Genomic DNA, 23,190 nt, shown 5'->3' on the forward strand with positions numbered 1-23,190 from the left:
CTCCTTTTTGTTAGAGCGGGTCCCTGCCTTTCTCCTCCTTGAGCTGTGACACCTTGAAACCTTGCCAAGATGATGGACATGTCGGAATTCGGGGAGGCTGCTCCCTTCCTACGAAAGAGTGAGAAGGAGCTGATGATGGCACAAACTGTGGCCTTTGATGGTGAGTTGCAGAACCATTTTTTTTATGCTGGTGGTGGCCTGTTAACCCTGTAAGGGTTGCATCCGTAATGTAGCTGGGGGAGTGCAGAGCAAAGCAGGATGCAAACCCCTGTTGCTGCTGCTGATGATGAGATGGCTGGTTCAACCAAGTTTGAATAATCTTCTCTTATCTTGCAAAGCTACAGAGAGCCCTAAGGCAGTGCTGAAGGGAAGCATTCTATCAACTCATACTAAGTAATTAGCTAGATTTAGAAACAAGACATACTTGCACTGCACTGCTAAAAGAGAGATTGCTGCTTTGTCCATTTGGGAGAAAAATGTCGCACGCTGATGTTGCTGTAATGTAAGAAATTCTGTGACCTGACTAAATGTCCCTGTTGTACATGTACCTCTGCATGATTTGTATGCTTTATTGACAGCCCAGTGCTAGGTTTTAACTTTCCATAAGTTATTTTTCATGAAATGGTTTTGTGAGCTCTGAGGTGTAGTAGTAAGAGTAAAATCACCAATAACCACAGCTGTATGCTGTTCAGAGCAGTTGCTAAAACAAATCATCTGAAGTCCAGCATGGCTAATCCAAACTTCTAAAAAGCAGCATACATAACTCGGTGTGAGTTATTAATATTACTGTTTTTCAAGACAGACTTCAAAGGAGTGTGCAGGAACAAGGTTAAATCTGATAGCTGGCAGGCAAATAATATGGGCTGAATTCCTCATTCAGATAGCAATATTCTGTGGCTTTTTAGCAAATGGTTTCATTTGGGCTTGGATCTCAGTTCCTCCATCTGCACGCTGGTGATGATGACTGTGGATTTCCCATGAAGGCTGAGGCTTCGCCAGCGTTCGTGAAATATTGTGACACCTTGTGCTTGGAGGATCTAGGGAAGCCAAGTGGTAGTTTCAAAGGAGAGACAACATTTGGAAGCTCTGAACCTTCTGTTTTGGCACTCAGCTCCCGCAGCACTGCCGATCTGCTGTGGTCCCAGGGGTTTAACTAACCCTAGCAATCTCACTTAGTAGGACATGACGTTGTTATTTGACTCAAGACTGTGAACCCTCTGTCTCCTTAATTTCACAGGGAAGAAGAAATGTTGGGTTCCCGATGAAAAGAAAGCTTATGTTGAAGCTGAAATTACAGAAACCAGTGGTGGCAAAGTGACCGTCGAGACAACAGATGGACGGGTATGATAGCATTTTTGTATGACCCATGATGAATGAGGGCTGAGCAGCAAGTCCCAGAACATACCTGGCTCAGTTTAAGCTCTGCTGCCTGGTTCATGTCATCCATGAAATAGGCTGTGAACAAGAAGCCTCAGTAACTGATGGCAAATGAGAAACAGCCAAGGGAAAAATAGGAATTTGCTGGTGCCTGAAGGAGCATCAGTATGTGCACAGCACTGTGAACAGAGGTATGCGGCCAACCAGTCCAGATTTGGGCCCCAGAGGGAGAAATAAGGAGGTGGGAGGTAAAACCCTATGCTGACAGTGAATTCCCATGGCTCCACAGCCACACCACCACTCTTCTTATTTGTTCCATCTCAGACTTCCCTCATTCTTTCAGTATCTGTGAAAATAAATGGCATCATGTACATAGACCACATTGAGCCAAAGAATCTCCCTCTACAGGGAAAAATATGTTCTCCTCTAAGGTGTGTGAAGTGACAGAAAATCTTGGTGTCTTCCAGTGGTGCTGTACTCTATCTGTCTTTGCAGACCATGACTATAAAAGAAGACGATGTGCAGTCCATGAACCCTCCCAAATTTGACATGATTGAGGACATGGCTATGCTGACCCATCTGAATGAGGCATCTGTGTTGTACAACCTGAGGAAGCGCTACAGCAACTGGATGATTTATGTAAGGGTCACTACTTTGTCTCTCTGGAAATACGCATTTCAAATGCTGTGATATTCGAGCATGTGATCTTCATATTCAGTTTACAACTTGGATATGTTATAAAACTGAGGGTCTCACTCATTTTTTTCAGTAGGAAAAAGGAAATTTCCTTGCAGTAATTTTGACTGAATACAGACAAAAGTGAATAAGATTGTGTCTAGCTCTGTTTTTCCTTGCTTGTCTAGGAAAGAGGTGTCGTGGGACATATTTTCAGCAGTCAAGACCTTGAGGAGACCTAGTTTATTTTTCCACTTCTAATGCTAATCCATGCCATTACCAGCTATGGAGATTTCCTTGTTAAGAAACAATGCCTCAAGCTTTTAGAGCACACGCATAACTTGTTTTAACTAGAAGCCTTTCTATCTTTAGTTCAGTAATTTTATTCGCTTCATTTTCAGTGTTGACATCTGTCTTGTTTTGCTCTGGCCTTTTTCCTCGCTCTGTATCTTCCCTGTGACATCATTAACATAATTTCTGTTATCACCAGAATAAGTTTCAGTGGCATCTAGTTTCATGAGGCCAAACTTTTGCCCTCAGCTTGCTACATCCAATTGTGTCTGAAGTCAGTCAGGAGAATCGATAGATTTTTCTAGCCAATCCTTATTCAGGTTTTTGGTTTACATAAGAGGAGTGAATCCAATTTAAGTTCTGATTGTTATATAGCTTCTGTATTTATTTAATAACCCCTGTATAAACTTGTACAGCCTAAAACATAGCTTTGCCTTGTAGATATTACAGTTAGAAAATGAAATTTCATCATCTTGCTTAAACCATTTACAGCTTGTTTTATTTTATTTGTTTGTTTTTCTGCTTAGAAAATTAGTACTGAAGACTCATGCCAAGGCCATTCTGGAGCAGGTCCTAATCCTATTTTAGGGGAAGACACCTGCAATCATTAACTCATTGAATTCATTAATCTATATGAACGTAGTTCTTGTGCCCATATAATATCTGGGTTCTGAAAAGTTTTCTGCATTGACCCAGACTAAGTACCTGAAAAGTTACCAGCTAATGCTAATCCCCCAATGTTACAACCTGAAACTCATTCTTCCTCAGAACTGTCAGGCCCCAGCTAATTGATAAAGAGAGCCTACAGAGTGACTATGAAGATAGATTTTATTTATTTATTTATTTGCCAACTACATTTCTCCTAAAGCTGAAAAAGCTTTGGGGAATAGTACAACAAAGTTATTTTCTCTTTGAACATCCAACTGAAATTTGCCCCAGGGTGTTCACATCAAGTTAGTAATGGGAGATTTTTTCTCCCAGATTTCTCTTCCTAAGAACAGAGTTCAAACAGAAAAGCTCTGACTTTTTTTTTTCCTTTTCATAATTATTGTTTTCAAGAGGAAACGGCTTTTAATGGGTGGCAAAGGCAGAAAATCAGACAGAGGTCTCCTTGCTGCTTCTCTGTTCATCTGGAGGGGCTGTTTCTCTCTGGCTGTCATCTTGAAAATAATTTTGCCCCTTTGGAAAACTGCTTAATATCTGTCATATTGGTACCATTGATTGCCAATGGGAAGTCCAGTAGCAAACCAGTAGCTCTAGGAATTCAGATTAAAGGCTACAATTTTGACCAGAATTCAAAGTCAGATCAAAAGCTGGCAACATGGGTTCCTGCTGGGTTAACTCAGGTTTTCTTTCTTATTCCTTGGAAGTTTTTTTTTCCACCCTTGTCTTGTGTTTCCCTCTAGACCTACTCAGGCTTATTCTGCGTGACTATAAACCCCTACAAATGGTTGCCTGTCTATAAGTCGGAGGTTGTTGCTGCCTACAAAGGCAAGAGGCGCTCAGAGGCTCCTCCTCACATCTTCTCCATCGCTGATAACGCATACCACGACATGCTGCGTAGTAAGTGGCGCTCCTTGCTTTTAAATTTAGTTTTGCTTTATTTAGCAGACATGATTGATACCAGATGGCCGTTTGTGAGAGCATTTGCAGTGTGCACCAAATGTGCAGATACTCAACAAGCAACAGGGGCTTGGGAGTCTGCATCAGTAATTTTTTTTTAATTATTGTGTTTTTTGCCCTGCCTGTCCCTGTGCTAGTTCTGGTAACAGCTCATTCAGATGCTCATCAGATGCAAACATTCAGAAGTTAATGAAGGGCAGCTATGGAGGATGCTGCGTGCACATTGTTGGCAAGAACCTGCTGTGGATCAGCAGCGCGCTGACTGCGCGTGGGGTCTGAGCGCCTACTGTGCAGCAGCAAGCTCTGCTATTTTTCTATAGAATCTCGCCCCAGCCCTCCAATCACTGGAAAAAGAGTTTGTCAGCAGAGGGCAGCAGTGATGTGCTTACACCGGGTCCTGTGAGGCTGCAGGATAAATCCCAGAGAGACTTGGTGTGGGCACACGCTGCTGTCGCCTGGTTTTCATAAAATGGCAAGCACCATGGCTGCAAGGGGACAAAAGGTGCTGGGACAGAGACGTGTCTGCGGAAAGATGCTCTTTTATCAGATGAGAGTGAAATATGGCCACGCTGCCCAATATGTATCTCATCAGGATGTCTGGAATTAAAACAGAAAAGAGGGATTCAGGCCCAGTGGTTCCTAGAATCTGCTTCTAGGTAGCATTTGCTGAACTAGTTCAATAATATATTGATTGCAAAATGTTCTTATAAATGTTTACTTCTGCTCAGGGCGTTAACAGTAGGGGAACTATAAAACTTGATTTCAGCAGCATGGCTCACCAAAAAAGAGTACATACATACAGTGATGAATGGCCCAAGAACAAGTAGTAGAATTGCTTGGGTTGGTGCAATAATGCAAGGCAGAGGGGTCAGACGTGAGCAGAGACCTACACAGGAGTAAGTAAAGCAACATTTTGCTGACAGCAAATTACTTTCTTTTTGTTGTTTGTTTCCTAGACGTAGGGGAATGTGCATGACTTGCAGGTCTTTAGTACTGACTTGAACAAAACATGAGAGGAGGCTTCAGGGTACAGGAAAAACTGGCAGTGCTGGAGGTTGGACTAATAATGCTTATTTTTACCTTTCCACCGCTACTTCCTGTGTTTCTCTCCTGTCCATTCAGGACTGGTTCTAGAATAGTTGGTTCTGATTTGAAATTATAACAAGCAATTTCTACAGCCAACTAAGTTTGCTTCAATTCTTTTTTTCTTTTTTTTTTTTTTTTTCCTCCTCCACAGATCGGGAGAATCAGTCTATGCTGATCACGTAAGTGCTTCTCTTTTGGCTGATTTGAGACTCTTTTGCTGTGGAAAAAAACTTCAAAGGGAAAAAAAAAAAGAAAAAGACTATTGAAAAGTCTCCTTGAAAATCCCATTGAAATACAAGTTGACCCTTAAAAGCTCAGCTATATTGCCTGGAACTTGATCCAAGTGAAATAATTGGCAATTTAGCCACCTGATGGCTGCCTTGAGCCCCATTGGAAAGGAATAGCTGAGAGTTTGATGGAGGCTGGCCCATTTCTGATCTGCATTTGGTGTTCTTTCCAAGTAGGCATGAAAACAACTCAACAGGCAGTTAGAGAAGCTTCTTCCAGGGTTGTCCTCGCTGTGTCTGCCCTCTCCAGACACAGAAGATTTTCTTCAAAATGTTGTTCGTGTTACAAAACATAGTCAAGAACATTGAATAGACACATCCACAGGAAGGAAGATGACCAAGAAAAGAGGAGGCACATTTACTGTCAAGCATGAAAGATGGAGAGCTAGGTCTCTCTCTACACAGTTCACATATTCTACTGGATGATGCTGACAAAATACTGCAGTTCTCCTGTATGTTTCTTAACTCATTAGCTGTATAGAGTTGGATCCTGAGTCTGGACATTTTTAATAAACCTTTCTATTAAAACTTAAAGGAAACTCAAAGTAGTGTGGGTTTGCATTAGATTTCTGAACGCAGTCACATGAAGAATTAGTTGCTGTTGTTGTAGGCATTCAGCTCGTCATTCAGTTAATATGACATGATTTTCCCTGGAATGACCCAAAAACAGGCTGCAGAAATCAGTCAGTGACTGTAAGAATAGCCTGTGCAGGGCATGGAGCTGACAGGATGGGTGGGCAAAAGAATGGGTTAGAGCTGATTGAGCGACTCTAATGTTACATTCCTTCTTCCCCTAGCGGAGAATCCGGTGCTGGCAAGACTGTCAACACAAAACGTGTCATCCAGTACTTTGCCACAGTGGCAGCCTTGGGTGAACCTGGTAAAAAGAGCGTAAGTCTGCCAGCAGCTCTTTCATTTCAAGCTTCCAAGATATTTGTTGTGCACAACATTGCAAGTCTGCATCCTGAGTGCTGGACTATGTGCTAGACCTCAATGGGCATGGTTAAGATAAGAAATTGTTGGGAAAAGTTATTGATGCATCTAAATGGCATTACTGAAACCATGTAGCCCTGAAGGTAGGAAGGCAATGCTCTTCCAAATTTCCCATGCTGCAGGCAGAGCAGCAAAACCCTTCCTGGTTCTGAACTACTGCTGGTTGCTGATATTTTTTTCTAAGAGTTTTAGTTGTCAAGTGCTAAATGTTTCTTAATGCGTTAAAACTGATCAAATGCTGGGAAGATCATGAAGATTAAAAAAAAAAAAAGATTTCTTTTCACATGGAAAACAGTCTTCAAAAGCATAGCTTTGATCAAAATGTCTGTTTTGTTGAAAAGCCTTTTTGTCCTCTAAAATAGGAATGTTTTGACAAAAGGTTTTTAAATCAACTTCTGTATATTTCCTTTTGGTTAAGTGCTGTTCTGCTTTTAAGTGCTAAGGTTACAGTGAATACTGCATTCATGTTGCTTTTTATTCTGTGTTGCTATGAGTTTATTCACTATGCTTCATTGCACTTCAAGGTTCAACGCTCTTTTGTGGCAAATTGATTCCTATGAACTTTATGTATAAAGCTAAGACTTCAGCCAGCCTCAGATTCCGTTTGCTCACCTCATGTTCCCAAAATATAATGTGCATTCATCTGAAGTCTGCAAAGTTCTCTTAGGAAATGACTGAGTGGTCCAGAGTCAGCCTTGCATGTGCAATGACATTGATGCTCATAATGGCATCAGAAATCTGGCATGATCATGAAAAAAATGTGCAAATAACAGATATTGCAGCTGGAAGACTTTGTCCATGTAACTTCTCAGCTGAGGTCACATTTTATCTTCAACATCTCAGCCCTTGTTTCTAATAATCCAAGAATTCACGTGCAGCAAAATCTGATTGTCTAAAACTTTCATGTTTGCATTTACATTCTTTTATCCTTACCATCTGGTACTTGCCTGTTTTCTCTGTCTGGTTTGTTAATCTTGTGGTTCCTTCTGGAACACCTCTGGAGCAAAACCAGGCATATGCTTGGAGTAGGGAGTTAAAATAATGAGCTGGATAGGAGCAGCACTTGGCTATTTTGTGATGTGTGGTGAATGCTAAATAAGATTTCAGAAATTCCTGCTAGTATGTTGGCCCCAACTCGATGTCTAACCTTGCCAATGTTTATATCCTGTGATGTCCTTTTTGTAAGTACTGACTTTTTTTTTTTACTGTCTTTTGACAGCAACCAGCTACCAAAACTGGGGTAAGTATTCAGCTTTGTTTTTTTTTGTTTGTTTGTTTTTGTTTTTTACCTTTTCCATGTGAAGATGGTACCCAGCTCTGTCATTCCATCTCATGAACCTCAGCATCTTACTTTGCATGGTTCCCCTATTGAAGTGTTCCCTGAAGCCAAGGCAGTTGTAGTTTTCTTTAGCAAACTGAAGTTTGTGCAAGTGGTGGTTAACACTTTCTCGTTTCCAAAAATTCTAGACACTAAAAGCTCTGAGTGCTTTAAAAATTAATGCATTTCACTGCAGTGCTTGTCACTGTCTTCAGTAGCCCTTCTCCTACACACATGCACTTGGGTGTCCCCAGCGACTTCTCAATACATGGAAAGATATGGTGATTTCATCTGCATGCAGATGGCATAAATTATCAAATCTACAAAGCAAAACAGCAGAGAGCCACTGAACATTTGAGGCATTTTAAGCGTTCCTAGTTGGCTGCCAATTCTGCTGTTACACCACTCCATGCCGTGCCACCCCTCGGGTGGAGCTAAGCTGTTTTCCTTGGGAGGTTTCTCTCTATGAGTGAACGCATGCCTGAGTTAGAGTTACCGTATGAGTTTGTGGCCTGTAGGTTTCTCAATAGTATTGCAACCTTGATTTCTAGGGAACCTTGGAGGATCAAATCATTCAAGCAAACCCAGCCCTAGAAGCTTTTGGAAATGCCAAAACCCTGAGAAATGACAACTCGTCACGTTTTGTAAGTCCGTAATGCAGCATAATAATATCGTCATTAACAATGCCACTTGGTAACATCTCTGTAATAATTATTTCATAAATTGCTTCTCATTTTGTCCACTAAAATGGTTGGGCTTCTTCACAAGGAAGGAATAACAAAGTAGGATCTGTCTAGGAAAAACTATTGGAGGGATTAACGAGGAAAAAAGAGAGATTGATCCACCTTGAATAGTTGTTTAAACAATTCCATGAGCAGAAACCAAGAAAAGCCTCGCTTTATGAAGCCCTTCACATCACAGAATTTTAAACAGCAATGGCAGATTCTCCCCAAGACTGCTTCTGCTGCAGAGCCTTATTGTCCTACCGTTTTCCACCAGCCCAAGTCATCCACCCTCTCTACAATACTTCTACTTTGTCATGTGTCAGAGATGTACCACAATCCCTGCTCCCTCCCACATCTTCTCCTTCTGCAGACCCATACAGAGAGCAGTTCTGCTTTGACCCATGCCATCTACTTTTTTTTTTTTTGTCTCAATAAGCTGTCCCTGCTTGTTTCTCTTGTTTCTTAGTGCTGTCATGAGCTTGGGCCTCTCTCTCTGTTTTCATTAGACCTGTAAATTATAAGTCAGGACTACAAATGAGAGGGAGTCACTACACACATGCATGGACACAGACGTCTGTGTCTCATGTTCAGGTTTATTGGATTATTACTTTGAGTCCCACATTCCTGTAAAGCTGTAACATGAAACTGGAAGCCACATGCTTTCCCATATCTCAGCCTGTTATAATAGTACACGGTTATCCTTTCCCCACAAGCTGATTAAAGAGCTGTAGATACAGACTCAGGCTGCTTAAGAAACTGTTATATCATTGTTTGGTATTTCTCATTGAAAATGACCCTGTGCAAAGCCAAGTAGTTACAATAAACTGATTCTTTGAACCAAATGATCACCTTCAAGTTTTCCTCTCTGTATACTGTATGCACTAATTAGAATATTTTTCTCTGGGGTTTAGGGTAAATTTATCCGAATCCACTTTGGAACCACAGGCAAACTGTCATCTGCTGATATTGAGATTTGTAAGCAGCAAATTCTTTTTTTTTTTCTCTTTTTTTTTTTTTTTTTCTTTTTAAAGTAATTAAAAGTACAATTCCTCATCTGAAAGCTTGGAGAACCTTACTCACTGAATTTTTCTTTGTGAAACCAGATTTACTGGAGAAATCCCGAGTGATTTTCCAGCAACCAGGTGAAAGAGACTATCACATCTTCTACCAAATCCTGTCAGGAAAGAAACCAGAGTTACTAGGTAAGTGTTTAATGGATACGCAGCCTTTAAGAACCAGCCTTTCTCTGAAGCAGCTTAAGAGGGGGTAGGGAGCAAAGATGTGTTCAGAAAGTCTCTTTCACTGATGCAAGTACCCAATAAAGTGATGTGATTTAAGGTATTAGAATAAGGGAATTAGATTTGGATGTGACTTCTAAAATGTATCATTATAAAGCCAAAAACCGTCATATTGAATCTGTGTAATTCAAGCTCTCAAAACATCTGGAAAAAAATCTATGCCTTTAAAAGCATTTATGGCAATAAAACTTTGATCATGATTTTTGTTTTTTTCTGTGTGTGTGTGAGGAGATTTGCTTATATATCCATGAAGAAAAACTATTTCCCTCTTCCTGTCCCAAATGGGCATAGTATCCTAGCACAACTCATAGAAAAGGAGAATATGCACGGCTGCTTGGCAATCTCCCCTGTCAAGTTTCCCTTGGCTGAAGGCAGTCCCATAGACTGCTGGAGAAGAGCAGAGAGCAGATGAGGTCTCCTTGCTCCTATCTCCTAATGCTTTAAATAGAGCCTTCACTAATCATTAAAGTGATGTGGCTAGCTGACTTTTGTTTGTCCTCTAAGAAACATATTCTATAAAACACGTTGAAGAGTCACTCTGTTGCTATGCTGAACTCCTGTTAAGCCGTAGCAATCATAATCTGTTTTGAAGTCTTATCCTGACAGTGTGTGGTCAAGTCCCTAACCCTCTTAACTTTTATGTAGTCTAATGACAATTATGGGAAAGATTTCAAGGAAGCATTGCACTGAGATTCCTCTGTGAATCCCTGTGCTGGGAAAATATGGTCCTTCTCATAAACTGTCTGTATATTCCACAAACAGCATTCACCTTTCTGGCCAGGAGGGGCATGTTTACAGGCTTTTAAAGAGTCTGAAACCAATGGTGGCTTTGCTTTGTAGACAAGAAATGTACATCTTTGTACATCAATACATAGTTCTCTAAATATAGATAAATATATGTGTTATGTGTATATTTATAAGTGATTGCGTAAAATAGTGACTACAGAGCAAAGTAACACGTAGACGTAGAGAATATGACTTTATATATACATAATAACAGATGAATAAAGAGAGAGAGATTTACACACACACTTAGATATGTACTTCTGCTCTACTCTGTACTGGTGAGACCTCACCTTGAGTACTGTGTGCGGTTTTGGGAGCCACAATATTAGAAGGACATAAAACTATTAGCATCCAAAGGAAGGTTACAAAGACGGTGAAGGGTCTAGAGGGCAAGACAGTATGAGGAGTGGCTGAGGGCCCTTGGTTTGCTTAGCCCTGAGCAGAGCAGGCTGAGGGGAGGCCTCATGGCAGCCTGCAGCTCCCTCACGAGGGGAACAGAGGGGCAGGCGCTGAGCTCTGCTCTCTGGGGACAGCGACAGGATCCGAGGGAACGGCATGGAGCTGGGACAGGGGAGGGTCAGGCTGGGGGTTAGGGAAAGGGTCTGCACCCAGAGGGTGCTCGGGTGCTGGGACAGGCTCCCCAGGGCAGTGGTCACGGCACTGAGCCTGACAGAGTTCAGCGCTTTGGACAACACTTTGAGACACAAACTCTGATTTTGGGGTGGTCCTGTGTGGAGCCAGGAGTTGGACCTGATGATCCTTGTGGGTCCCTTCCAACTCAGGCTATTCTGTGTGTGTGTGTGTGTGTGTGTGTGTGTAAGTAAAACATTGACATCTAGCTTGGTCAAAGCTTGGTCTGCTGAATCCAGGTGAAACTTTCTGTGAATTCAAGGAAGCAGGACTCTCTGTGAAGTATTGTAGCCTTCTAGCTTTCTAGAAAATAACTCTGTAGTTTTGACTTTTGATGTGAGGAGAAAGGAAAGAGGAAAGAAATAAAAAGCTGTGTTTAGACTTTTGTTCATTAAGATATAAGAGACTTTTCCAAAGAATCCTGAAACTCATTTTTTTCAGGTCTGTCATAAAAGAGGGAACCATCCCAGTTGTCCCTATCTTGAATCCTACTAAAATATTTTTTTCTGTAACTAGATAGTGTTCTTACCCCCTACAGTCATGCAAAGCAGAAAGTAGGGCTATATAGGAAATGATGACCTCAGTATAATGCAAAACATGTTTAATAGAAGTGTGTGCATATTATTCATATTATTTTTATTTACTCTTTCTCTAAATCTTGGTCTTCAGACTGGAACAGTAAAATGAAAGAGTTGGTTACTGCCCTGCACTTGAAACATATTGTACACGTTTGTGTAAAGACAAATGTATGTCTGACTTGATCCCTTCAATCTCCATTTTTTGGTGGATTTCCTGAATGGATGGAATTTGGATTGGAATGGAATGGATTTTGACCTTGGCAATTCTTTTACAGATATGTTACTGGTCTCCACCAATCCTTATGACTACCACTTCTGCTCACAAGGAGTAGTTACAGTGGACAACTTGGATGATGGAGAAGAATTGATGGCAACAGATGTAAGCCTGTATTGATTTCACTTTTTGCCTCATTGATTAGGTGCATGTGAGGAGGAAAGGTGCTGGCCAGGAGCCAAACTTCTGTCACTGAAACTGCTAGAATAAAACGAAAACTGGAATGGGTCTCAATTGCATTCAAACCATGAATCATGAGGCCCGGTAAAATATTGTGCTTTTGAATCTGGTCCATGTAATGCCCGTGGGCTCAATGTTCTTATAATTTTGATGCATAAAACACTAAATAATGGGATCTCTTCCCTTGCTTTCCATCCATTGCTGGGTCATCAGGGTGTTCCAGTGGCTGCTTTGAGATAATGCCCCTTGGCAGGTTAATAATATCTCCTGTGCAAGGGTAGATTGTGGGGCTGCAAAATAACATTGCTATTGAAGAGGCAAGCAATCAAATACCCATTTTTTTGCTTTTCACAGCAAGCCATGGACATCTTGGGATTTGTACCAGATGAAAAGTCTGGTGCCTACAAACTCACAGGAGCCATCATGCACTTTGGAAACATGAAATTCAAACAACGACCCAGAGAAGAGCAGGCAGAGGCTGATGGCACTGAAAGTAAGAAAAACATTTAATGTTACTCCTTACCTTCAAAAGTCTGGCGTATTATCAAACCCTGTGCTGAGGAAGGTGGAGCCTGTTTGATTCGATCTTGTGCAGTATAGCTGCTGTTCAGCCAAGAGTGCTGCACATCATTTCTAGCAGTGATTTGTACACTGCCGAGCAACCTCACTTAGTAGAGAGTGAATAGACACAGAGCAACACAATGAAACTCCATTTTTTTTGACCATTTGAACAAAATGGTTGTGAAAAGTTGTTGCTTTAGCTTTAAATTTCATTTCCTCAGGCTTTCTTTGCTTCCTCTAGCACATGAAATAGTACTATTTCAACTGCCTATATCCATTCTGAAAATCTCTTATATCTGAAGAGTTTGTCAAGTGTGTTTCTAGCTGACCTTCTCCACCACAGAACTGAGCATAGGCACACCCAAGATTAATAATTTAAAAAGCAAGTTCTTTATCTAGTTTCTCTTTGGGTGTAGATGAACTAAGAACTTTTTCTTGGCTAGGTATGTTTTCACATAGCAGTTCAGAGCCAGCTAAAACCTTGTTTTCTCCTGATCAGGTGCTGACAAAGCTGCCTACCTGATGGGAATCAACTCCTCTGATTTGGTTAAGGGTTTATTGCACCCTAGAGTGAAAGTTGGAAATGAGTATGTGACTAAAGGTCAAAGTGTTGAACAGGTAAGAAGAAACTGTCACAGTGTTTGGATACCTGTTCCACAAGCCTGGGGTCTTTTGTAACATCCCAGAGAGACTTTTGCTAGCAATATTAACGTGCGTGCGTGTTGTATGAACAGTGGATCTTCTAGTAACTGTTCTCATTTTATATCCCCAAACATGGGGGAATAGATGATGAAAGAGCAGGATACTGGTAAAAAGATTGACAAGAGGATAGTGGCCTTTGGGATTGTTTTTCAGATGTGTTAGTAGCAGCCACTCAAGGAAATGAGGTGCAGTAAAAGCACATGGGACTTGGTATCTAATTCTGGATGAGAATAGCTACCTAGAAGAGATGATCTGTGGATTATTTATACACTCATTTATTATTCATGTAATTCTAAGTTCTGTGTGACCTCAATCAGCTAAAGGCAATATCCACGTAAAGGTACCTCTTAATTTAGGAAACAAATGTCCTTGGGTTAGCACTGCTGCAGGCTGTATAGTATTCCAGAAGGTACTTCAGCATTGTGGTTAAAATTAAAATTGTTGTCTGAAGGCAGGCTATGGCACAGGCTCAGTAACTGGAGAACTGTTGGAGAGAGCTCTACCTTACTAGTGTAGTCATGCACTTGGTACACTAAAGCAAAGGCACAGACATTTCCTTTCCAACATCCTGCTTGTGACATAGCATCCTTCAAAATTTGAAACAAACGTCAAGGAGTAGCTTAAGCACAGACATCCCCTGTGCCTACAGTTCTGGTTATTATGGCTAACATCAGGCCTTTGAGCTTTGTGGTACTGAACTCCACAGCAGTACAAGGGATGAAGCCTTTTGCTACTTGCCATCCAGCTCTTTCCAAAGAGGAACATTACTAACACTTTATGTACATGTTTGTACATATGTGACTGAAATATGTATAGCAATGGTTTGAAGAAAAGTCAGCATAGATAATGGAAGAAGCTGTGTGTTGTATTAACTAGTAATTACCTCAGCAATTATAAGAAAAATTGTGATATTTAAACTGTAAGTAGGAATTTTAAAAGACTAATGTACTGAAATCCTTGTGTTCCACAGTGAATTCTGTTGTATGTAGTGGCATTTTGAAATGTGTATTTTAGGTTTTGTATGCTGTTGGGGCCTTATCCAAGGCAGTGTATGATCGAATGTTCAAGTGGCTGGTGGTCCGTATCAACAAGACATTGGATACTAAGCTACCCAGACAGTTCTTCATTGGAGTCCTGGACATTGCTGGCTTTGAAATCTTTGATGTGAGTATTCATGTGTGAGGACCTGGGGAAGGACACAGAAGTTACTTAACAATACTTCTTGGGATGGGTATTTTCTTCTAAATGGACACAAAGCCAAAAGCCAAGAAAGCTGTAGAGCAAACAGCATATATGACTTTACAAGGTTTTGCCATGAATAGGTGTAGACAATGCTCAGTATTCAACACAGCTGGACATGCTCATAGTTCCTGGGCAGGAAGAGGGTCTTTAGCAGAGACAACATCTCATATTGTTTGGGCTGAATTTTAGGATGGTGTGCCCACTGTAGCCACTTTTTCTCTTTGAGAGAAAGTGCCTTTTATATGATGCAGCACTTCTTCATTTTTTTTTTTTATTATCACCATAAAAAATGTCTGCAACATAAAATATTTCACAACTTTTGTTTCTCAGAAGCCATTCCTAAGGGTATGTGCTTAATGATGATGCTGCTATGATTTGCTCTCTGTATTAAGCAGAGCAAAAACTGCACTGGCTCTGCTCTAGAGGACTTGGATGGCATGCTGCTGAGGAAAACTGGTGTGCATTCTAACTGAGAGACCTGAACAAATCGGGGCATCCACACACTCCAGAGAACAGCACACAAGGCAGCCAGCAGCCTGCTATTGAACTCCCCCTCCTTTGCCTTCAGTGTAATGCTCAGTAGTTTCTCAACTTGTTACTGTTTAGAAGGCTGTAAATGTAGATAGCTTCCCTCTTGCTTTTCCACTAAACCCATGACATAGTTCGCTATGTACAAATGCATCTCCTTTTAACTCCTGCAGTTCAACAGCTTTGAGCAGCTCTGCATCAATTACACTAATGAGAAACTGCAACAGTTTTTCAATCATCACATGTTTGTCCTGGAGCAAGAAGAATATAAAAAGGAAGGCATTGAGTGGGTATTCATTGATTTTGGCATGGACCTGCAGGCTTGTATCGATCTAATTGAGAAGGTACGTACAGGAGTGCTAAGGTGTATTTAATGAATTGTTTTAATTCATGATGTTCCTTTGGAGTTACCCTCAAATCCCAGTCAATAGAGCAGGATAAACAGCAAGACAGATTTCTCACCATATGCATTATGGAATCAAAGAAAAATCAATATTTGTGCCATTTCTATCTATTTAACTTTATTTCAGTGAGTTTGCCTTGGAGAGCCAACAGCAGCCACAAGTTGTACTTGTTTTGTGTAGGTGTGTGGTCTTCCTTGTTTCTTACTTCACTTTTCTCCTACTGTTCAACAGTTTACTTTGTTCCACATATGCTTAATGTCAGCATCTCTCTCCCCATGATGTCCTGTTTCTTACATTACATGTTGATGTGAAGTCCTTCAGGCTCTCCCTAGCCTGAAGCCATGCTTCCCTCCCACAGCTTCCCCAGCATAGGATATGCCTTTCCTTTTCCCTTCCTCATGAACATTATGTAGCCTTGTCAGGGCAGCTGAATCTTGCTGTATCTCTTTATGCCATCTCTTCTGACATAGCATTTAACCCTGCTGATCTCTGAGGAAAAATTAAATTTGGAGTCTTGTATTAGTAGGACACTTGGAACAGCAGAAGTAGCCAGATTATTAAGTGCTCTTGTACTTAATCACTTTCTTCTCCAGGGTTAGGATGTCTGTGCATTTCACCCTCATCCCACAAAAAATCTGTCCTGTCAAATCCTAGGAAGTTAGTCTATCTTGTTCTGAAAGATGAGCAATAAAATGTGAGTTGGTCCAATTGTCTAAACCAAACAATTTCTGGAAGCCATCAGAAAGCCTCCTAAGGCAGAAGTGTCATACTGAATAGCGAAAGGTGTGGTTACAATTTTAACAGAATAGTCAAAGATTTCATCCTCAGAATGGGAATAAATTTTGCAAGCTTAAATTTCCATCAGATCAAACTTAAAGGCTGCACAGCTGCTGTAGGCAGACTAAACATTTTCCAAGAAAGATGTGGAGACGGAATTTTTATCAGAGTGGTAATAGGACAATGGGAAATGACTTTAAACTAAAAGAAGGTAGATTTGGATTAGATATAAGGAAGAAATTCTTTATTATGAGGGTGATGAGGCACTAGAACACGTAGCCCAGTGAAGCTGTGGATACCCCATCTCTGGAAGTGTTTGAGGCTAGGATGGGTGGAGATTTGGGCAACCTGGTCTAGTGGGAGGTGTCCCTGCCAATGGCAATTAGGTGATCCCTAATGTTCTTTATAACCCAAAGTATTCTATGATTCTGTGACCTTTTTAATCAACAGCCATTGGGAATCCTGTCAATCCTTGAAGAGGAATGCATGTTCCCAAAAGCAACAGATATGACATTCAAAGCCAAACTTTATGACAATCATCTTGGCAAGTCACCTAACTTGCAGAAGCCCAGGCCTGATAAGAAAAGGAAATATGAAGCTCACTTTGAACTTCTTCATTATGCTGGTGCAGTAAGTTCCTCTGTTTGCAAGCAGACCTTATATTAGTGGTCTTCCAGGTGTGTATGTGTGGAGGGGGGATTAAACTGTAGCACACAGTGAGGAAGGGAGAGTGGGAAGGGTGAAGATGGAAAGGAGTTAAGAGCAAATGCCTGCTCTCTCTGCATAAACATTGCAACACAGTAAGATGCCACCAGACTTTAGGACATCTGGTTCTTGGCTACACAAATAAAGGAAGTGAACTGAGGAGGGCTAACAGTGGTATTGCTAAAAATAAGCCTTGTCTTTTTCACTTGTCCTGTAATCAGATTCAGATTAGTGGTTAAATAGCAGCAGCATCTAACTTTCCATCTTGTTTCCCTGTACAAATGAACTAAGTAATCTCTGCCTAACTTCAGGAAGGTTTTGAAGAACAGATTTTATATCACTTATTACTCATGTTGGGACCGGTGTGTCAATACAGCCAAAGGGAAGTGTCATTGATTTTGCTGTGAAGGTTTAGTTAACAGGTCTGATGATGATGGGGTAAAGGAATACAATCCAATGTTGTGACACTTGAGTCGAAACGTACACGATTTCAAAGCTGCATTTTCAGACTAGATGGGCAGAAAGAATTTGAGAGGGGCATAAGAAATATTTTTTTTTATCAAACTAGCATTGATAAGAAGTGTCAGTACAGCAGAGCTGGAACCTACCTAGTACTGGTTTGAGTTCATTTTCAAGTATGATTGAACTGTAAGCTGCCTTTGCTTTTATTATGAGAAGTAATGCTCATCTTGCTCTTTATCTGTAGATGTTAGTGTATTCAGCAAAGAAAATGAGAATTTTCATCTCCACATGGTACTATTAACAGAACGTATTTTTTCACTAAACAGAGAGACGTGGCAAAGTCCAGGAGTTAGTTTTTCAACCACTACATTTCTGTCAGAAAATCTTAATTATTTGAGCGTAGTATACTGTTGTGAAGTGAAATTATTACCTGTGTGTTTTATAGTTCAGCTGTTATAAGGAGGGTTCCTGGGACACTGATGGCATGTGGTGTATTTACAGCCAGCCACATGGAGTTCAGAAGATATAGAGACCAACAAGTTTGGAAAGAGTGTGTGGGATTCAGATGGTAATTGTTAGGAAGAGAGGTCAGGCAATTAAGAAGCAGAGAATTGGATGGAAAGTGATGGAAAAACTGGGTGGCTGGTCCTGCTCTGAGAACAGCATTTCGCAAAAGGTCATTAGCTTCAAGCCAAGCCTTAAGGGACTACTTTGATGGAGAGCATTTGCAACCTCTGGTTTATGCTTTCAACACCTTGCTGTAGGTTCCCTACAACATCATTGGATGGCTTGAGAAGAACAAAGACCCGCTTAATGAAACCGTAGTAGGGATTTTCCAAAAATCATCCAACAAACTCCTGGCAAGCCTGTTTGAAAGCTACGTTGGTGCTGACAGTGGTAAGCAGAATCAACTCACATGAGTTTTTGTTCATTTCTGGGGTGTGTGCTTGGAAATGAATTTAAGAAACAACTATAAACTGCAGTTGACTCAATGCTAAATGAGGCAGTGACTAGTTATTTAGATGCACACAGCATCTGTAGGAGTCTGCCATGTTATCCTAAGTAGGCCATTAACTCAGCTAGTTTGAATGCATAATACCTCTAAGCAATTTTGGCAAGGAAATTTGTGTTGTGAACACTCCAGTGGGTGTTTGAGCATGCAAGTGTTCAGTTATACAGGCAAGTGTTTCACAAAACATTTTGTACATAAATGCCTGTCAACAAGAACAGCTCTTGTTCCCTGTTCTGTAGTCCTGCTTGCTAGCCATCCTGGATTAAATAAGAAGTGCAATATTTAAGAGAGAATCTTGAAATATTTTGTTGGATTAGTGGCAAGAAAATACTGAATGCGACTGAACATTTTTCCTCCTTTGCCAAAGTAGCAGAAGATTTTACAAATACATCTTCCTTTCTGGTTGCTGCTGTTGATGTGGGTTTCTTTTTTCCTTTTTGTCTGTTTTTGAAAAGACCAATAGACTAATGTACATCTGAGGATGCATTTAAGCTATACGCATTATACAGAACTGTTTTAGTTGAGAGAAGACAAGTAGCAAGCATCCAGAGAAAGGACGCTAAGTAAATAAGACTGGCATTCTTTACAAAGATGTCGTTCTTATGTCCTGAAGTTGCAATCACTTACAGCCTACTTATTAGTAACCTCATTCCTGTGGATGATGTTGTCGTGAATCATAAGACACTTGCTGAGAAAGCAAGCAGAATGCAGACTTCATAATGTGTTAAGAGATGGAGCTGAATATAAATAACAAAAATCATGACATTAGCAAATTCTTGCAAGTTACTAACTGCATACTTGCCTGTGGATAGTCCTGTCTCTCAGAATGCTACCTTGCTTTTCTTCAGTGTCAGGAGAAAAGAACAGCCTGCTCAGATTAGCCTCTTCCAGTCTTAGCAGTGTCGCTTTCAAAAGGGGGAGAGGATTTTGATAATTGCATCAAACAGATTGTACTGTTCACCTCACCTTTTACATTGACTGTTGACAGGTGACAGAATGTCAGACCTCCTGGAAATGATCTAATGGTCCAGTATTTAAAAACTGTAGAAATTCAGAAATGGCTGTATATTTTTGGGTCATGCTTTGCTCATGAGTCGTGAAACTTCTTAAAGGTCATGTCAAAAATTATCATTTCTTTAAGAGATTTCAACTCTGAAGCTTTAAGCAAAATTCAGGGGATGCCAAGCTACTGTATCTAAAATTACAAAATAAATATTTATTTCTATTTATTCTGGCCAAACGTAACTTGCATGAGTTCAGTGTCTCATTAGCTGACGTGAGAATCAGGTCTGTACAGTACAATGAGCAGTACAAATTCTGCCTAAGCATTTCTTTCTTTATCTTTTTCTCTTTCTGTGTCATCTCACCCTAGGCATTTTAGTGAAATACAAGCTACTCTGTGTTGTTAAAGTTATTTTTTCTGCCTTATTCATATTTATGGACTTTCTGTGTAACAAGTGATGCTGTCCAGATCTGAAATGAAAATGCAATGCAGAAAGCAATGGTCTTTGACAAAAATCCTGAATGTAGACAGTAAGCTGCAAACTTGTGATATATAACACTTGACATTCAGAAGGCTTTTTTTTTGTATAATATTTGAATGATTTGAATGATCACAGCCATCAAGTCATCTATGGTTTGTCTGTTTCCCGTGCCATGGCCTGCACCCCTTACTGAGATACATGGTGTGATTTTTACTCTTTTTTTCTTTTTTCCTTAGCTGACCAGGGTGGAGAAAAGAAACGCAAGAAAGGTGCTTCTTTTCAAACTGTGTCCTCATTACACAAGGTTTGTTTACATCACCACACCTGATGGTTAGTGTTGAGACAATGCTTTGAAGAGGGATGTTAATGACTATAATGGACAAAGGAAACTGAAATCCGATATCAGAATTTGATTCCAAGCCTAGGTTATTGACCCTGTCAAAGTTATTAAAACTGTATGTGTGAGGGGCTGCTCTGTTTTCTTTTATTTGAGCATGCAGGAGGTAAATCATTTTTAATTCTATTTTAACAAGTATCATTTATTTCATGGCTTGTAGCTTCATACAAGTCTTTGGAACTGGAACTGATTACAAGTTATTTGCTAGTCCCTGCTTTGTTACTGCTTCTAATGGGATCCTAGGATAAGAGCAATTGTAGAAAACAAAAGTTGTTGAAAGGAGCAGAGTATAACCTCTTTTTTCCTGAGTAATTCCCTCACTGGAATGCATTCCTGGTGGAAGCTGACATCAGGATCATCTCTGGGGAAAAAAGGGGCTTGTAACTTACCATTAGTGTGTTTTTGTTTTCTTACGGGTTTTTGGTTTGGTTTGGTTGTGGTTTTTTTTGGCTTTTTTTATGCATTATATTGAGGAAGACGTAATGTAAGCTAGCATCAGGTGGGGAAGTTGATAGGGGTTTCCCCTTAGACATGTATTTTATTTTGTTAGATGTTACTCCTCATGAAGTGAAATCACAGGAAACAGAGAGACATATCTTGCCAGCTGAAGAAATGTAAATATATCTGAAGGATGTATTTGCAGACAGCAATTTAATAGTCCAATAATAGAGGCCCATTTTCCAGAACACAAGGAGCTGCTTAGGAGCTGGCTCGGGTTGTCTCATTTATCATCCTGACTGGCACAGGAGAAATTTTCAGCTTTAACAGCCTGCCCTGATTACATTATATTTCACCTCTAATCTTCTCTATTTTCTGCATACTAGACAAAACACCTTCCTTAGAGCCTGGAGATCACTGGCAGGCACTGAATGCTTGGCTTCTTCTGAGCTAGGTTGCTGCCTGCCTGAAAGATGTCTAAGATTAATAAAGGGAAAATGTTTGGCCACGAGGACAAAAGCCTAGCTTTTACAAGGCACAGATGGGAAGGGTTAAGTGACTAGGCAAAAATGCAGTTCAAATCAGTCTCTTCAGGTGAAAGGAACTTAGTACTCCTAGTGGAAGGTGTAAAGTCACTGGTTAAACAGGATGGTGTGAAAACTGTCATCAGACAGTACAGTGTGAAGAGAGAGTCCTGATGCTTAGTGTCACCATAATATTTGATGAAAAAACAGGGTTTAACATCAGTGATGTGTTAATGAAGGTAGTCATCAATGTAACGTGTTTTATTGAGGATCTTCCATTTTCATGTATCATTACATGAAGAGTATGTCTTGTAGATAGTGTAAGAGAAAAAAATGCAAAAATGTTCTGCGGGATGATATTGCATCTTGCTGGCTATTCATGTTGCATCTGACAGTTCTGGGGCTGTAAGTAAAACACAAATCTTCTTAAGATTTTGCTAAAACTGATGTGGATTCCTTTAAAGAAGTTAATTTCGATTTTGATTTATTTGAAATCATTTCTTTTTAATGATTTTTAAGCTTATAATCTTACTAGGAACTACGTAGATGACCTTAATAAACTTAACTAACAAACTAGAGAAATCAGCAATTGGAATTCCACAAGACCATTAAAGCTAATTGTGTTTTGTCATGTCTGTTCCAGGAAAATTTGAATAAGCTGATGACTAACCTAAAATCTACAGCCCCTCACTTTGTACGATGCATTATCCCCAATGAATCAAAAACACCAGGTATGAAAAGCACAGCTGTCTTAAAATTTTTAGTGTACTCAAACAGTGTAATTCCAGTACTTACTTGCAAGTCTCCAGAACATATTTCTATACGACCTGCGTTATTCAGTTTTTCCCATGGTGTTGCCCTCTCAGATGACACCTCCCATTTTTCATTTCCCACTGTGAAATGAAGATTAAGCCCTATGGAAAAGTTCTCTTTTGTTTTCCCCCCTGTAGGTGAAATGGATGCTTTCCTTGTCTTGCATCAGCTTCGGTGTAATGGTGTCCTGGAAGGTATCCGCATTTGCCGTAAGGGTTTCCCAAACAGGGTGCTTTACGCAGACTTTAAACAAAGGTAATGACAGAGCTGTGTTGTCTCCTGTCCTTATCCTATCAGCCAAAATAAGCAAAGCATGTCCTATCATTTTTATTTGAGGTATTTTATTCAATTCAAGTTTATTTTCTATCCAGTTTGCCTGAACATAGAAGGCAGAATTCTGCTGTAGATGCAAAGTAGGAAATTAGTCTAGGTCATTTTTTTGCCAGTCCTATTCATTGCTTATCTGTTGTTAACAGGTACCGCATTCTGAATCCGGGTGCAATCCCAGAAGACAAGTTTGTTGATAGCAGAAAAGCTGCTGAAAAACTGCTGGCATCTTTAGATATTGACCATAACCAATATCGTTTTGGACACACCAAGGTAACCAGAAAAGATTAACAATTGATATTTAGAGAGAAAAGATGGATCTGATTGGCAGAATAGGGTATTATGCAATCTCTGGTGGTGCCGATTAATGAAGAATTGATAATACAAGGAACCAGTAATATGGCAGCAAACTGATATTAACTTTTAAGGTGTGCTAGAGAAATTTTATTTCTCCAGCTTAAGCTCCCACAAAGCTTTTATTACAGCAACACTGCAAGCAAACAGAAGAGCAGCTGATGCTCCATGCCTATCAGTAAAACAGTAGTTTATTATAGCATAGATAGGCTCAAGCATATATGGACTGCAAGATCAGCTACAGCATTTTAAATGAAGCCATGCGCAATTATGACATGATCCCATTCAGCAGAGACCTGAGAGTCGGGAGTTGAGGTTCAGCTGACCTGCTTTGAACCT

The 23,190-nt window shown here is 40.3% G+C and overlaps 1 protein-coding gene across 2 annotated transcripts in view; it reads left to right on the forward strand.

Moving 5' to 3' along the window:
* The window catches only part of MYH15 (myosin heavy chain 15), a 67,178-nt gene that overhangs the window by 3,193 nt on the left and 40,795 nt on the right, over positions 1-23,190 (forward strand). For both annotated transcript variants that reach the window (XM_068693808.1, XM_068693799.1), the window contains exons 2-22: positions 15-160; positions 1,238-1,341; positions 1,873-2,016; positions 3,750-3,906; positions 5,204-5,231; positions 6,137-6,230; positions 7,552-7,572; positions 8,202-8,294; positions 9,287-9,350; positions 9,479-9,577; positions 11,943-12,046; positions 12,476-12,614; positions 13,182-13,300; positions 14,399-14,548; positions 15,328-15,498; positions 16,786-16,965; positions 18,267-18,399; positions 20,235-20,302; positions 22,001-22,088; positions 22,308-22,425; positions 22,647-22,770. In XM_068693808.1, coding sequence (XP_068549909.1) covers positions 70-160; positions 1,238-1,341; positions 1,873-2,016; positions 3,750-3,906; positions 5,204-5,231; positions 6,137-6,230; positions 7,552-7,572; positions 8,202-8,294; positions 9,287-9,350; positions 9,479-9,577; positions 11,943-12,046; positions 12,476-12,614; positions 13,182-13,300; positions 14,399-14,548; positions 15,328-15,498; positions 16,786-16,965; positions 18,267-18,399; positions 20,235-20,302; positions 22,001-22,088; positions 22,308-22,425; positions 22,647-22,770 — 2,289 coding nt within the window. In that variant the 5' untranslated portion in view covers positions 15-69. The remainder of the gene's footprint in view (positions 1-14; positions 161-1,237; positions 1,342-1,872; positions 2,017-3,749; positions 3,907-5,203; positions 5,232-6,136; positions 6,231-7,551; positions 7,573-8,201; positions 8,295-9,286; positions 9,351-9,478; positions 9,578-11,942; positions 12,047-12,475; positions 12,615-13,181; positions 13,301-14,398; positions 14,549-15,327; positions 15,499-16,785; positions 16,966-18,266; positions 18,400-20,234; positions 20,303-22,000; positions 22,089-22,307; positions 22,426-22,646; positions 22,771-23,190) is intronic.

Source organism: Anas acuta, chromosome 1 (assembly GCF_963932015.1).
Source record: "Anas acuta chromosome 1, bAnaAcu1.1, whole genome shotgun sequence".
NCBI lineage: Eukaryota > Metazoa > Chordata > Aves > Anseriformes > Anatidae > Anas > Anas acuta.